The sequence below is a fragment of the Garra rufa genome, chromosome 12 (genome assembly GCF_049309525.1).
Source record: "Garra rufa chromosome 12, GarRuf1.0, whole genome shotgun sequence".
NCBI lineage: Eukaryota > Metazoa > Chordata > Actinopteri > Cypriniformes > Cyprinidae > Garra > Garra rufa.
The window spans coordinates 10,021,631-10,036,691 of record NC_133372.1 but is presented as its reverse complement, the minus strand read 5'-3'; the positions used below and the strand labels follow the sequence as shown (position 1 = coordinate 10,036,691).

The following is a 15,061-nucleotide window of genomic DNA, read 5'->3' as shown; positions in this document are numbered from 1 at the left end:
AGAAATGAAGAACAAAATACTGTATTAACAGACAGTTTGGTCTCAAAACACCCTTCCTAGGACTAAAAGAAGCAAACGATGACCACAGGCTGTAGATTACCATACTGGACCAATCAAGGTTCACATTTGTACATAAATATTTACAAAAGCCCAGGCAAATTTGCTTAACAGTTGTTCTACGGCTTTGGGTGATTTAACTCCCTGTTAGTGTTCTAGTGATCTACACGTGAACCTTAATATACACAGATTTTCTCTTTGGCTGATGTACAAGCAATAGCCCTTAGTGTTCTGGCTCTGGTGGAGCACAGATGGGCTCAGTCAGCAGGACCGGGGAGTGTGAGACTGCTTCTCCGTTTGGGCTTAAACGGAACACGCGGTCTCCCGCGGACATCAGGCCACAGTAGGGAGTACAGTGAACGTACTATTATCATTTGCATCATTCATTATTTACACTTTCACATAACCTTCACCCACAGTACTCTACTACCATTATGTGATTTTTTTTAATCGAATCAGGCTAGAACTAGCTTTGACAAATGTAGGTGATGTTTAGTTGTGCAATATAAATACTGTATGTAAATGCAAGTATGTACCTGCCGGGAACAAATTGGTACATATTTTACTGCCACAATTGAATTAGAATAGGATATTCATTAATAAAATGTGGCTAGTCATTGGAATTAATACTTCATTTGTGGCCTTTTTTTGTTTTTCTGTCATGTGTAAAGCTATTTATAAATCTGGCTTAAAAAATAAAATCTGGCTTTAATAAAAAGGCTTTACGGTCTAAAAGCAAAAGCATTTAGACAGCTCTAAATATTAGTGAATATTTACATTTCATTGCATGCATAAAAAATATAATGTTTCAAAATAATCTTGATTACATATAAAATAAATAATTGATTTATTGCATATTTTTTATTGTTATTATTGTATTATTATTGTTATACATTTTTTTTATTGTACAATAGTATTATTACTACAGTATAGTATAGTACGTATAAATATTGAATAATTTAGTTTAATAAAAAACGGTTACTACTATTATTATTTTATATTATATTTTTATATATATATATATATATATATATATATATATATATATATATATATATATATATATATATATAGTGTTAGTTATTATTGTTATTAAACACTTTATTTTTTTATTTATGGTATAAAAGCATTAAGACTACATTAAAACATACAAATATAGTATAATTTAATTGAATGAAAAATGAATAATAATAATAATGTTACTGTTATTATTATTTCTATTATTATTTTATTAATTTTATTATAATGTTAGTTGTTATTGTTATTAAATATTTTTTTTTAAATTATACTATAATAGTATTATAACTACAGTAGAACATACAAACATTATAATAATTTAGAATAATTTAACTGAATAAATAATAATTATTATTAATAAAAGTTACCATTTTTTTCTGTTATTATTATTTTATTCACTGTATTATAATGTCAGTTATAATTGTTATTAAATGTATATTTTTTAATTTATAGTACAATGGTATTGCTGAATAAAAAACATAATAATAGATATTATTAGTAGTATTTTCATTACTTTTTCTATTATTACTATTTCATTAATTTTATTTGAATGTTATTAAATACCTTTTTATTTATAGTACAATAGTATTATTACTACAGTAAAACATACACATATTAAATAATTTTTATTAAAATTAATAATAATAATAATAATAATAATAGTTACTATTATTATTATTATTTCTATTAATTGTATTATACTGTTAGTTATTATTTTTATTGATTTTTTATAGTACAATAGTATTATTACTACAAATAAAACATACAAATATTTAATAATTGAATTAAATTAAAAAAACACATTACTTTTAGTAGTATTATAATTATTTTTTGTATTATTATTTAATTAATTTCAATATAATGTTATTATTTTTACTAAATACATTTTATTTTTTTATTTATAGTTCAATAATATTATTACTACAGTAAAACACAAATATTAAATAAAATTATCTAAATAAATAGCTACTATTATTATTATTTTATTAATTTTATTATTTTTATTTATAGTTCAATAGTATTATTACTACAGTAAAACATAAAAATATTCAATAATTTAATTGAATTAAAAATCATGATATAGTTACTATTATTAGTATTACAATTATTTTTTCTATTAATATTTCATTAATTTTCTATAATGGTAATTATTATTGTTATTAAATATAATATATAAAATATTTTAATTATTTACAATACAATAGTATTATTACTACAGTAAAATATTAAAATATTTTAGAAATCTATATATTTAATTTATATAATTTAATTTAATAAAATAATAATAATTAATAAATATGACATTTGAAATGCTATTATTAAAGTAATATTATTTAAATTTAATTTAATTTTAAATTAATAATAATAACAATGGCTATTGTTGTTGTATAATCACATCACAAATACGCATTTACAATTTTTGTTTTATGATTATCATTGTTCTTCCTCCTATTATTCACTCTTCCCCATATTTCACACTCTCATTCTGTCCTCTAACCTTTTCTGCGTCTTGCTCATACAGCCGTAACTGAAAACACTGGTCCAGCTGTTGTTTGCGGTTGTGCCAGGCCTGTAGCAGGTGCTGCCGCGTAACTTGAAGTTTATCCAACAGGGCGGAAATCTTAGGTACCAAACTCTGGAAGTCAGCCCCACCAGAGAGCCTCCCGTCTCCCCCATCCCTGATCTTCTGAAGGAGTCGCTGTCCTTCATGGTCCAACTCATCCACCGGTGCCTTCGTCATAGTCTTTCTCAGTCGAGCATGTTCCTCCAGGAGTTTCCGTGCTTCCTCTGCGTTAGTGGCCAGCTCCTGGCGAGAAAGCACTTCTTGAAGCTCTTCCAGCCGAGAAAGGAGGTGCAAAGCACCTCCAGTGAACTCCTCAAGGGAAACACGGAGCTCAGTCCATTCCACGTGGTCGTACTCCAGGGTCCCTTCCAGATCTGCCGTCAGCTGAGACGGGTCCACCAACTTCGTCAGACCTTCCACTGAAACCATACTGGTCTAAAAGAAGCAAAGAACAACCACTCATGTACCAAAAATGCTAAATTCACTTTTACATGGGGTTTGCATATAGTCTTAGCAGTGTGTGAACACAACCACCCTACTATGCTAAAAATCTATTTACTACTTTTTTTTAATCCCCATAAAACCTACACAGTCTTAATTATCAAGCTGTTCAGATTTTTTTGAGGTTTGAGGGTCGAAATATGCTAATATGGGACAGTCTTTCAGCCCGCCCACAATCGCTGACAGACTGCCCTGTATTAGCATATTTCCGCCCTCAGCCAATTGTACGCTGTCCACCATTTTCTCTCTGCTCAAGCATCTGACATGAGAGCCACTGAGGATGCAGTGGATACATTTTGGTGGTAACATGTCACCATATACACAAAAACTGAAGAGAGGGGCGGGGTCAGCAGTAGCTCATTATCGTTTAAAGAGCCATGCACCAAAACCGGTCACTGTTTTTGACATGATAAAAAGGGTGTTGTTTTACACGACCATTAAAGGGATAGTTCACCCAAAAATTTAAATTTGATGTTTATCTGCTTACCCCCAAGGCATCCAAGATGTAGATGACTTTGTTTCTTCAGCAGAACACAAACGGAGATTTTTAGCTAAAACTGGTGCAGTCTGTCAGCCATATAATGGGAGTGGATGGGCCACACCCTGCGACTCGTGGCGATACATTGATGTCCTAAGACACGAAACGATCGGTTTTTGCGAGAAACTGAACAGTATTTATATCATTTTTTACCTTTGATACACAGCCACGTCCATCTGTCCTGAGCACGAGCTCAGCATCCAGCTCGTTACACGTTTACGCGCTCTGGTTAGTATACGCAAACGCCAGAAAGCAATCTGTCACGTGTATACAACACTCATTGTTTACACAGTGCACAGAGATTGTGGGTATAGCAGCTATTCAAAATGGTAATTACTTGCGCTTATCCTGATTGTTCAAACAGATTTAAAGCTAAAAGATTACATTACGCGCAAACTCATCCGGGACTTTTTCACCGGTTTCCCCTTACGGCATTTGCATATACTACGTCAGAGCGCATTCACATGTGACGAGCCGGATGATAAACTCGTGCTCAGGACAGATGGACATTGCTGTGTATCAAAGGTAAAAAATGAAATAAATACTGTTCAGTTTCTCACAAAAAACGATCGTTTCTTGTCTTAGGACATCAATGTATCGCCACGAGCCGCAGGGTGTAATTTGGATTTGTCTGTGCATGTTTTTTTTTTTACTTTTAAAGGTCTGGTGCCCATCCACTCCCATTATTTGGCTGACAGACTGCACCAGTTTTAGCTAAAAATCTTCGTTTGTGTTAGTGTTAATTTCGTCAGACGAGACGAGACGAAATATGTTCGTCAACGACCTTTTTTTTCATGACTAAGACGAGACGATGACAAGACTGCACCACTGTCCAAAAACGCTGACTAAGACTAAATTAACATGCCTTATTGTTGACGAAAAAAGACGAGACGAAAATGTTTTGCATAAAATAAAAACTAAGATAAAATCTCTCTTCATTTTCGTCTACAATCGTCTCTGCTTTTTCATCAGCTGTTACGGCTTTAAAATATTCAAACTGCGCTTTGGCGCGCTGGCTGGCATTGAGCCAGAGACGGACGAGCTCTGCGCTTGTCATATACAGTAATCACAACTATGCAGTGTTTTTAACCACATAACGCTTATTTTAGGTTTCAGACATTTAAATACACAAGTACTACTAGTAAAAGGAGACATTTAGAGTTTGTAAAATACACACATAGGTCTATGGAAGCAGCAAATAACAATCTATTCAAATATAATTTGCCGATGTGTTTTATTCATATCACATACACATAGGCTAAGTAACTAAAAAGTTCACTCTATTCCTCTTCTAGTTCACCAGCCACCTACTTGCATGTATTTCGGGAGAAACGGATGAATGTATATGTGCTGTAAATACGGCTGACAGGACTCTCTGAGTCTGAACAGCAGCGCGAATAAACATGGCCGCGCCCTTCTCACGTTACAGATTACGATCCAGATCATTTATATAGGGTTTTAAACGACGAAACATACTAATTCACACATATTTGTGAATCGGAATATTAGATAGTTCATGGCATGGTAAGCAAGTGTGTGAGTATTCTGGATAAAAAAGGAAAAACGAAATAAAAGCGATCTATCTGTCATACAGTGTTATTGTGTCTGTGTTGTGTCACGTGACAAGCTTGATGCGTCGCCATGGAAACAATAAGGACGAACGTTCTAAAATAACGGTCGCTTAAAAAAAACTCAATCTCAGGGGTCCGCTAGAATATTTTAAACTCACCACTGAAAGGGTTAATCATTTGTGAATGTGTCTCCTAAATCAGAAATTGAAAACCAGACACGTTTAACATTTGCATTCAACAAAAATCATTCAACAAGTGTATTTTGTCAGGTAATTATGACATTTAACCAATGTTTGAGATATGTGAAACACTTTTTTTTTACTGAAATGTGTATCAGTAATAATCTCAGTAATAATGTGTTATTTTAAAAAAAGACTACGATTTTTTGACTAAACCTAGACTAAAATATATTGAGTTCTTTTTTGACTAAAACTAGACTAAAATTAAAAGACTTTTAGTCGACTAAAACTTGACTAAGATACCTTGAGTTTTCTTTTGACTAAAACTAGACTAAAATGACGAGACTTTTAGTCGACTAAAACTTGACTAACAAAAAAAGATATGTGAATGACTAAATATGACTAAAACTAACAAGGACATTTGGCACAAGACTAAGACTAAGACTAAATTAAAAATAGGTGACGAAATTAACACTAGTTTGTGTTCTGTTGAAGAAACAAAGTCACCTATATCTTGGATGCCCTGGGGGTAAGCAGATAAACATCAAATTGAAACTTTTGGGTGAACTATCCCTTTAAGGAATTTTAACTAAAGTAATTTGCAGACATTTCATGAAAACCCTAAAACATTAAAGCTACTTTTGGAAAATGCGCACCCGATGTCCCTAACATCAATATGTTGCATTGATTTTTGAAGGATTATGTCACACTGAAGACTGTAATGGATCCTAAAAATTCAGCTTTGCATTACAGGAATAAATTACATTTTTTTAAAAATACTCTAAATTATAACAATATTTCACAATACTATGATTTTTACTGTATTTGCCTTGGTGAGCATAAGTATGGAAGTCTGTTTCCGGCACTGAATAAAAAATAAAAAAGGTAATTGTGGCTTCTTATCTCCAAATTCAGATTTTTTTTCAAAATTGCATGACACAAACTTGCAATTATGACTTATTTTCTCAGAATTGTGACATATGAGATATAAACTAGCAATTCTGACTTTATTTCTCAGAACTGTAAGATATAAACTGGCAATTCTGAGAAATAAAGTCAGAATTGCAGGATATAAAGTCACAATTCTGACTTTTTCGCAATTGCATGATACAAACTTGCAATTCTGACTTCATTTCTCAGAATTGTGAGATATAAATGTGCAATTATGACTTTTTTTCAGATTTACATGACATGAACTTCTGACTTCTTTTCTCAGAATTGCGAGAAATGAGATATAAACTCACAGTTGCGTGTTATAGGCAGAGTTGTGAGATACAAACGGGCAGTTCTGAGAAATAAAGTCAGGAATGCGAGATATAAAGTCACTATTCAGACTTTTTTTTCTCAGAATTCACAATTGCGCATTATAGTCAGAGTTGTGAGATATAAACTGGCAATTCTGAGAAATAAAGTCAGAATTGCATGACATAAAGTTTTGTAAATAAAGAATTGCGAGACAAAAACAGTTCTGACTTTTTTCCTTACAATTGTGAGTTTGTCTCTTGCAATTCTGTCTTTTTTTCTCAGAATTGCTAGATAAAATCTTGCAATTGTAAGTAATAAAGTCAAAATTGCAAGATATAAAGTCACAATTCTGACTCTTATCTCAGAATTGGGTGATATAAACTCACAGTTGCGAGAAATCTTTTTTCTCACAATTGCAAGTTTGTATCTCAAAATTCTGCCTTTTTTCTTGCAATTGTGAGAAATAAAGTTGCAATTCTGAGAAATAGTCAGAATTTGCGAGATTTAAACTCACAATTGCAAGTTATAAAGTCAGAATTTTGTGATACAAACTCACAATTCAGGTTTTATTTCTCAGAATTGTGAGACATAAACTTGAAATTGCGAATTTTAAATCAAATTTTGAGGGGGAAATAAAAACTGATACTGTATATTCTCAGAATTGCAATTTACATCTTGAAATTCTGACTTTATTTCTCAAAATTCTAAAAATTATGTCTTGTAATTCTGACTTTATCACTCACAATTGCAAATATGTATCACGCAATTCTCCGAAATAAAAGTCAAAATAGTTTATATCTTCCAATTCTGACTTAATTTCTCACAATTGCGAGTTCATATCTCACAATTCTGAAGAAAAAAAAAATCTGAATTGTATGTTTGTATCACGCAATTTTTATTTTTATTTTTAAGGTTTTTTTTGGCAGAAACTGGCTTCCACACATAAATGACATGTCACAAAAAAGAAACCTTTTTTGAACAGTTAAAGAAATATTGTGGTTAGAACAGACACACTGCTCTGTACTGACAAAACTGTTCTTTTTTGTCAGTTTTTAGACCTTAACTTACTTGACAAAATCAATATAAAAGTATAACAAATTAAAAACGGACTTTTCTAAGACGTTTCTTTTTTTATACCTCAAAGGTAAACTTGGCACTGCCAAAGTTGGTCTTCTGCTTCTGCCAGAAGTTGTCTGGCTTGATAATGAGAGCGACGCAGATCTCAGCTGGAAATGACTCCTGCAGCGTCTTCAGCAACGGCTTGATTAGATCCCACTTCGAGCCCCGCATGTCTACGATCACTGTAAACCCTCGTTTACTTACATCCTCACTGCACAGGATACAGAAATTGAGAACGTTAGACCAACAACCTAAGGCAATCTAAGGAAATGTTAATAAAAACCGTGCATATGGTATCTTTTGAACAATTTCTTAAGCTTACATAGTTACACATCAATGAAGCTATATATTTTTAGAGTTGCAACACATTGCATCAGAATGCCCTAAAGATCAAATAAAGGCTCTAATCAAAGGCTTTAAATGCATCCATATCTCATTCTTTATTTCTCAAACTTTAGCAATTATATAATAATAAAGTGTAGAGGTGCTGTAAGCAATTGAATGTGTTTTGATATGATTTTTGAGGGCTAAACAAGCAGAGGCCTTTTATGCTGTTTACAAAGTCTAGCGCTGTCACTTTTCTGGAAATCTTTCAGGGAAATTTTAAGTGCAGTGTTAAATATAAAAAAATACTGGAGTTTTACAACCTGGGCACAGTAGAGAGGTAAGTCACCAGTTTCCGCAAATCCTCTTGCTTTATTCTGTCATGATTACTCCGTGCAGGGAATGTAAGGATGGGTCCCCCTCTCTTGTCTCGTCCTCCTGAAAAGAAGAGGGCCGTTTTATTGCTAATTTTACTACTCAAAGCACTTCAATGGCCCTAATTACGGTAATACCCATGAGCTTGTGTGGGTGCGTGCTCAAGAGGGTGCTGAGACAAAGCTGTTCCACAGTGAATGAATGTGTCTGTGTGTGTGTTTACAATGCAATTATACATTTCCCACCTGAGACAAAGGCAACCTTCTCTCTTAAAACTGTTAGAACATCAGCCGCCTTTATTCCATCATTCCTAAGAGATCCTGATGAGAAAGACGGAACTGAGAGAGAGGGAAAAAAAGAAAGGGATATAAAAGTTATATATAGACTCAGGGCTGTAACCACCATAGACAAAGAAGGAAACACGCCTGCTTCAATTTTCAGGAGAGTGATCGGCTGAGAAGTGTTTTTCGAATGATTCTCAAAGGAAAAGTTCATCGTTTACTCAAACTCATGTTGTCCATCTAAAGCCATATGATTTTATTTCTTCTGTTTATTGCTAAATGAGATGCTAGAGAGTGTGTTCTTGCTGCTCTTTTCAATACAATAAAAGCAAATGGTGACAAGCACCTGTTAAGCTCTAAAAATGACAAAATAGCAACCATAAAGTTAAAGTACCATGACGGTAGCCCATACAACTCACGCACTGCAAACAGGAGCATTCACTGAAAATATTCCCCTCCATCACAGTTCTCATATTTCATTTCAGCGGTTCCAAATGCATATTTTCCAAAGCAAAGCAAAAACTAATAGTTTTGACATCAGTATGGATGTTATGGACATATTTGAAATGATATAAATGTGAACACTAAAGTGAATAATGACATACATTTCAGTCTTTTTCCTCACACTAAGTTAGTGTAGAACTTCACAGACTTCAAATCATGTGACTATAATACTATGGCAAGTTATGGTTGTTTTAGTTATTTTTGAGCTTGACAACCTGGTCACCATTCACATGGAAAAGAGCAGCATGAACATTTTGCTCAACTTCTCCATTTGTGCTTCACAAAAAGAAAACAATTTCAACTTTGAAACAACATGAGGGTGAGTATATTGTGCCAGAACTTAAATTTTTGGGTGAACTATCTCACAAATTAGATGAAGTGTACACATTATACAATAATAAAAATAACATACAGTTATTGCCTTACGAAAATATTCATACCCTTTATATTTTTTTTCACATTTTGTTATGTTGCTGCCTTATGTAAAACTGCTTTAAATTTCTTTTTCCCAAATCAATCTACACTCCATACTCCATAATGGTAAAGCAAAAAACAGGGTTTAACATGCAAATTTATTAAAAATAAAAAGCGTAAAGGATTCCGTAGCATAAGTATTCATACACTTATCTGGGACAGTTAAAATTTATCTCAGGAGCATTTATGTTGCTTGTAGATGTTTATACACTTTGAGTGAAGTTAACCTGTGGCAAATTTAATTGAACGGGTATGATTTGGAAAGGCACACATGTCTTAATAAAAGGTCTAACAGCTGAAAATGCATATCAGAGCAAAAATCAAGTCCTGAGGTAAAGAAAATTGCCTATAGAGCTCAGAGACAGGATTGCATGAAGCCACACATCTGGGGAAGACTTAAAAAAAATTCAGCTGCATTGAAGGTTAATGGAAGCATGTAGTTTCGAATAAGTTCGAAACAACCACAACTCTTCCTAGAGCTGGCCTCCTGGCCAAACTGAGCAATTGATGGAAAAGAGCCTTGGTTAGAGTGGTGAACAAGAACCTTATGGTCACTCTAGTTGAGCTCCATGATTATATATGCAGATGGGAGAAGCTTACAGAAGGACAAAGATAACTGCAACACTCCACCAATCTGGGCTTTATGGTGGTGTGGGAAGACTCAATCCTCTCCTCAGTTAGTGAAGACATGTGAAAACACACTTGGAATTTGCAAAAGAGAACCTAAAGGACTCTCAAATTGTGAGAAACAAGATTCTGTGGTCTGATGAACCTCAATTCCAAGCATCATGTTTGAAGGAAACCAGGCACTGCTCATCACCTGCAGAGTACCATCACAAAAGTAAAGTGTGCTGGTAGCAGCCTCATACTGTGAGAAGAAGAAAAGCTAAGGCTATTGAGATAGCCTTAATGAAAACCCAGTCCAGAGCATTCAGAACCACAGACTTGGCAGAAAGTTCACCTTTTTAACAGGACAATGACCCTAAGCACACAGCAACAGTAACTTATAGACAACTCTGTGAATGTCCTTGAGTGGCCCAGCCACAGCCTGGGTTTGAACACAATAAAACATTTCTGGAGAAACCTGAAAATGTCTGCCAGACCCCATCCAAGCTGACAGAGGATGGGTGAAGACAGGAAGTAGTGAGGCGAAGAATGGCAGACAATTGCCAAATGTTGATGTTAAAATCTTGTTGCATCACTTAAGGCTGTTGCTTCGGCTAAGTACTGAGATAATGGTTTGAATACTTATGCAATGTACTTGTTTCAGATTTTTAATATCATAAGGTAGCAACGTAACAAAAAGTGAAAAATGAAGGGGTATGAATGCTTTCGGCCTTGAACGTGTCAGTTGTGTTGCTGTCTATGCAGGGTCAGAAAGCTCTTGGATTTCATCAAAAATATTTTAATTTGTGTTCCAAAGATAAATGAAGGTCTTACGTGTTTGGAATGACATGAGGGTGAGTAATTCATGAGGGTAAAGAATGGGAGGACAAGGCAGTTTCAGACTTAGATTGGTCTTGTCAAAAGCTATATCCACTATCTTTACCGTTTCACACTACATTTCTTGTTACCAGACTGGTTTCTTTTGTGAATGTGTGGCTCAACCAGACAATGGTGCAAATAGACACTCTGTTCTTTAATAGACTATATGACAATGTTGGCTTAAACATTGTATGTACTACAGCATCTTAGTGTGCAAATATAACATAAATACACTACAACAACAGTTCTGTTCTTGGTAAATTTATAAATATAAACAGAATGCTGTGTGGGCGTGCTACCAGCATTGCTGCTTTCTCCATTTTGTATAAGGATCACAGGGGACACATGCATGCTGTAAACACCGAATGACAGACAACAGTATTAAGAGTAATACTGGCAGCATAGAAAATAGAGTAGTAGACCATAGTAGGTCGAGCGGGGGGCAGGGAGGCCCAGCTGTTGGCACGTCTCCTTCTGTTTAGATTCATTAGTGGTGTAATCTGCCCCTCTGTAATCCCACAGCCGACAGCTGGGCACCGGGACAGCCGGTGGGGAAAAGTTCAATCACACTTAAACACACATAGACAGCAGAAACACATACAGTATACACACAAGCTGCATGCTCACAGATGCGCCACATGCACTTGCTTACACACACACACACACACACACACACACACACACACACACACACACACACACTACTGTGCAGTACATCTGTTAAGTCTGTATGAGGCCTAAAAGGTCTTTACGCTGCTTATGTCTGCATTTTATCTCTCTTGCTTGCTCTCGTCTGCACTACATAAACTATTAAACCTGAGTGGAAGAGTTTGACGCTGAACATGGCATGTTAAATTTACTGTGAGAACTTACTTTCCCCAGCCCCTCCTAGAGGGCAGATGCTATTTCACACTCGCTCACACACATATATATGAGGACAAGGCTGCTTAAACGCTTGTGAACACGGTCATTTCTCATTTACAACTTTCTAATCTGGCCAATTGTGTGGTGACAACATTGTTCCAGGCTCAAAGTAGTGTAGGCTTTTAAGTAAGTTTTCCAGTCCTTATAAAAAATGAATTTACACTACTATTCAAAGGTTTGAAATGTTTTATAATGTTTTTGAAGTCTTTCATGCTCACCCAGGCTGAATTTCTGTCATGACAACTCTCTGAAAAGTTTAGCATGGTAATGGATATGACAATGTTAATGAATTTGGTCTTGGCAGAATAGATCTGCTACACTACTGTTGGTTATTGAAGTACAGAGCTTGCTACTGCCAAAGCATATGGCGATACGGCGCTGTGAGTTTTTAAGACATACTGCTGCTGCACAAATAACATAAAATAACCCGTAGCAGATCTATACAGGTGGAGCTGGGGAAGGTGAAGGGTTTCAGAGGAACTCTGAAAGCGTGCTGTGAAATGCCCAATTAAATGCTACCAGCCATTTAAATGTAAAGCTGCAAGCTCATTGGTTGTGTACGCAACATGAACCAATCAGCTTGTGCCAAGTCGTATAGGGCTGCAACGATTCGTCGTCGTTGTCGTCAAAAATCGATAATACAAATAGTCGACAATGAATTTCATTGTCGAAGTTGTCGCCAGACATGTTTTTACCGACCGAGTGAGGCATCTCTCTTCATTACAATCTCTGCCGAGAGTCGCACATGCGCATTAGCTTCTCTGCTGGGCGATAACATACAGAAATGGCGGCGTCCAACGCAGCAGATGCGCGTACCAAAACGTCTAAAGTTTGGGAGCATTTTAGCCTGGATACGGCGAATAAAAAGATTACCTGGTTTGCAAAGCAGTCCTTGCGTATCACGGCAGCACCTCGGTGATGCACGAACATTTAAAGAGAAAGCACGAGAAACTAACATCCCAGATCAAATACACTTCATCAAACCAAATTTTATGTTTCTTAATGGGTACGTTATGAATGTTTTCCCCTTTCACCCTTTATTTTTAAACATAATAGAGAATAATTTAATTTTCAAAGATTTTCTAATTTTTTCAAAATATATATACACTGCCATTCAAAAATTTGCGATCAGTAAGATTTTCTATGCTCATTAAAGTTCCTTTTATTTGATCAAAATGCTGAAAAATATATAATATTATTAATATTATAGTAGTAATATGTAATAATAATATAAAAATAACAGTTTTCTTTTAGTTTTTCTTAATTTTCTTTAAAATATAATTTATTTCTGTGATGCAAAGCTAAATTTTCATCAGCCATTACTTCAGTCTTCAGTGTCACACAATCCTTCAGAAATCATTCTAATATGCTAATTTATGATCAATTTTAGAAACATATGTGCTGCCTAATTCTTTGGTGAATAAAAAGTTAAAAAGAACAGTATATTCAAAATATAAATCTTTTCCAACAATATAAATCTTTACTGTCACTTTTGATCAATTTAACACATACTTGCTAAATAAAAGTATTAATTTCTTTCAAAGAAAGACAGAAAGAAAATGCACTGACCCCAAACTTTAAACAGTAGTGTATATTATTACAAAAAGATTTCTATTTTAAATAAATGCTGTTATTTTTATTTATTTATTAAAGAATTGTGAAAAAAGTATCACAGATTCAATAATAATAATAATAATAATAATAATAATAATTAAGCAGCACGACTGTTTCCAACATTTATATTAAATCAGCATATTAGAAGGATTTCTGAAGAATCATGTGACACTGACAACTGGAGTAATGATGATGAAAATTCAGCTTTGCATCACATAAATAAATTAGAAAACCAATATTTGAAATTGCAATAATATTTGACAATATTAATTTTTTTCCCTGTTTTTAATCAAATAGATACAGCCTTTGCATCATGCACAGAAAAGACTTCTTTAAAAAACACATTACAAATCTTACTAATCCCTAACCTAATGTAAAAATGTGTTTTTCAAGGTCTCGACAAAACATCTCACTATTAATTTGCAGTCCTACATGAGTAACACCTTGCTAGTTAATTGCTACAAAAAAAAAAAAAAAAAAAAAACAGTGTAACACTGCATCCCAAAGCGATTCACATACCACTGTATATCAAGTTTAGTTTATGTTAACATTAACACCAAATGTGCACAGATTATGTAATATTTTGGATATTTAAAAGTGTGCACACATGAATGTTTTTTGGCCTAGTATTACCCACAAGCTCTTGCACAACAAAAGAGGCTCTGTTCCAAAACCTACTGGTCTGCTCCACTGCCTACTGCGAGTCTGCTTTCTAACGCAGCATCCAAGCTGAGACAAAGCTTGAGTGACTGATTTACAATTCTCTGGTAGCAATGCCGTACATCTCAATAATAGCAAGACATAATAACACTGAACTATTCTGTAATCAGTAGTTTTCAGTATAGTTCTTTAACATGTTATTTTAAAGCTTTGCTAAATTGCAATTTCTTTGCTAACATTTCGGTTATTTCTAAAACTCAGTTTTAAAATGCAAAAGTTATGCAATATTGAATTTAGCTAGGTGCTTAAATGCAATCAGTATGCAACAAGATAAATAGTCCATGGAAACAAGGTGCCATTTTACTGTATATGTGTCTGTCCTGCAGTACTTTTCCATCATCATAATACTTATAGTGCATAATACAACTATGCAAATTGGGACGCAGCTTATTACCAAAGTTGATCAACCATGTTTGCTTTCAAATTAAACTTTGAAGCACCAAAACACATGCAAAACATGCATTATGTACAGTCAAGCCCGAAATGATTCACACCACTGGCAAATTCTGACTTTTATTCAGTTTTTTTTTTTTGACAGGCTTCTCCCAAAAGAAAATAAGACGATGAAC

General features: G+C 34.2%; 1 protein-coding gene across 1 annotated transcript in view; it reads right to left on the bottom strand.

The window, feature by feature from the left end:
• kalrnb (kalirin RhoGEF kinase b) overlaps positions 1-15,061 on the bottom strand; it is a 141,524-nt gene that overhangs the window by 109,374 nt on the left and 17,089 nt on the right. Inside the window, exons 2-5 of the mRNA XM_073852685.1 lie at positions 8,736-8,828; positions 8,439-8,553; positions 7,810-8,002; positions 2,573-3,073 (exon numbers count right to left, since the gene is read on the bottom strand). Coding sequence (XP_073708786.1) covers positions 2,573-3,073; positions 7,810-8,002; positions 8,439-8,553; positions 8,736-8,828 — 902 coding nt within the window. The remainder of the gene's footprint in view (positions 1-2,572; positions 3,074-7,809; positions 8,003-8,438; positions 8,554-8,735; positions 8,829-15,061) is intronic.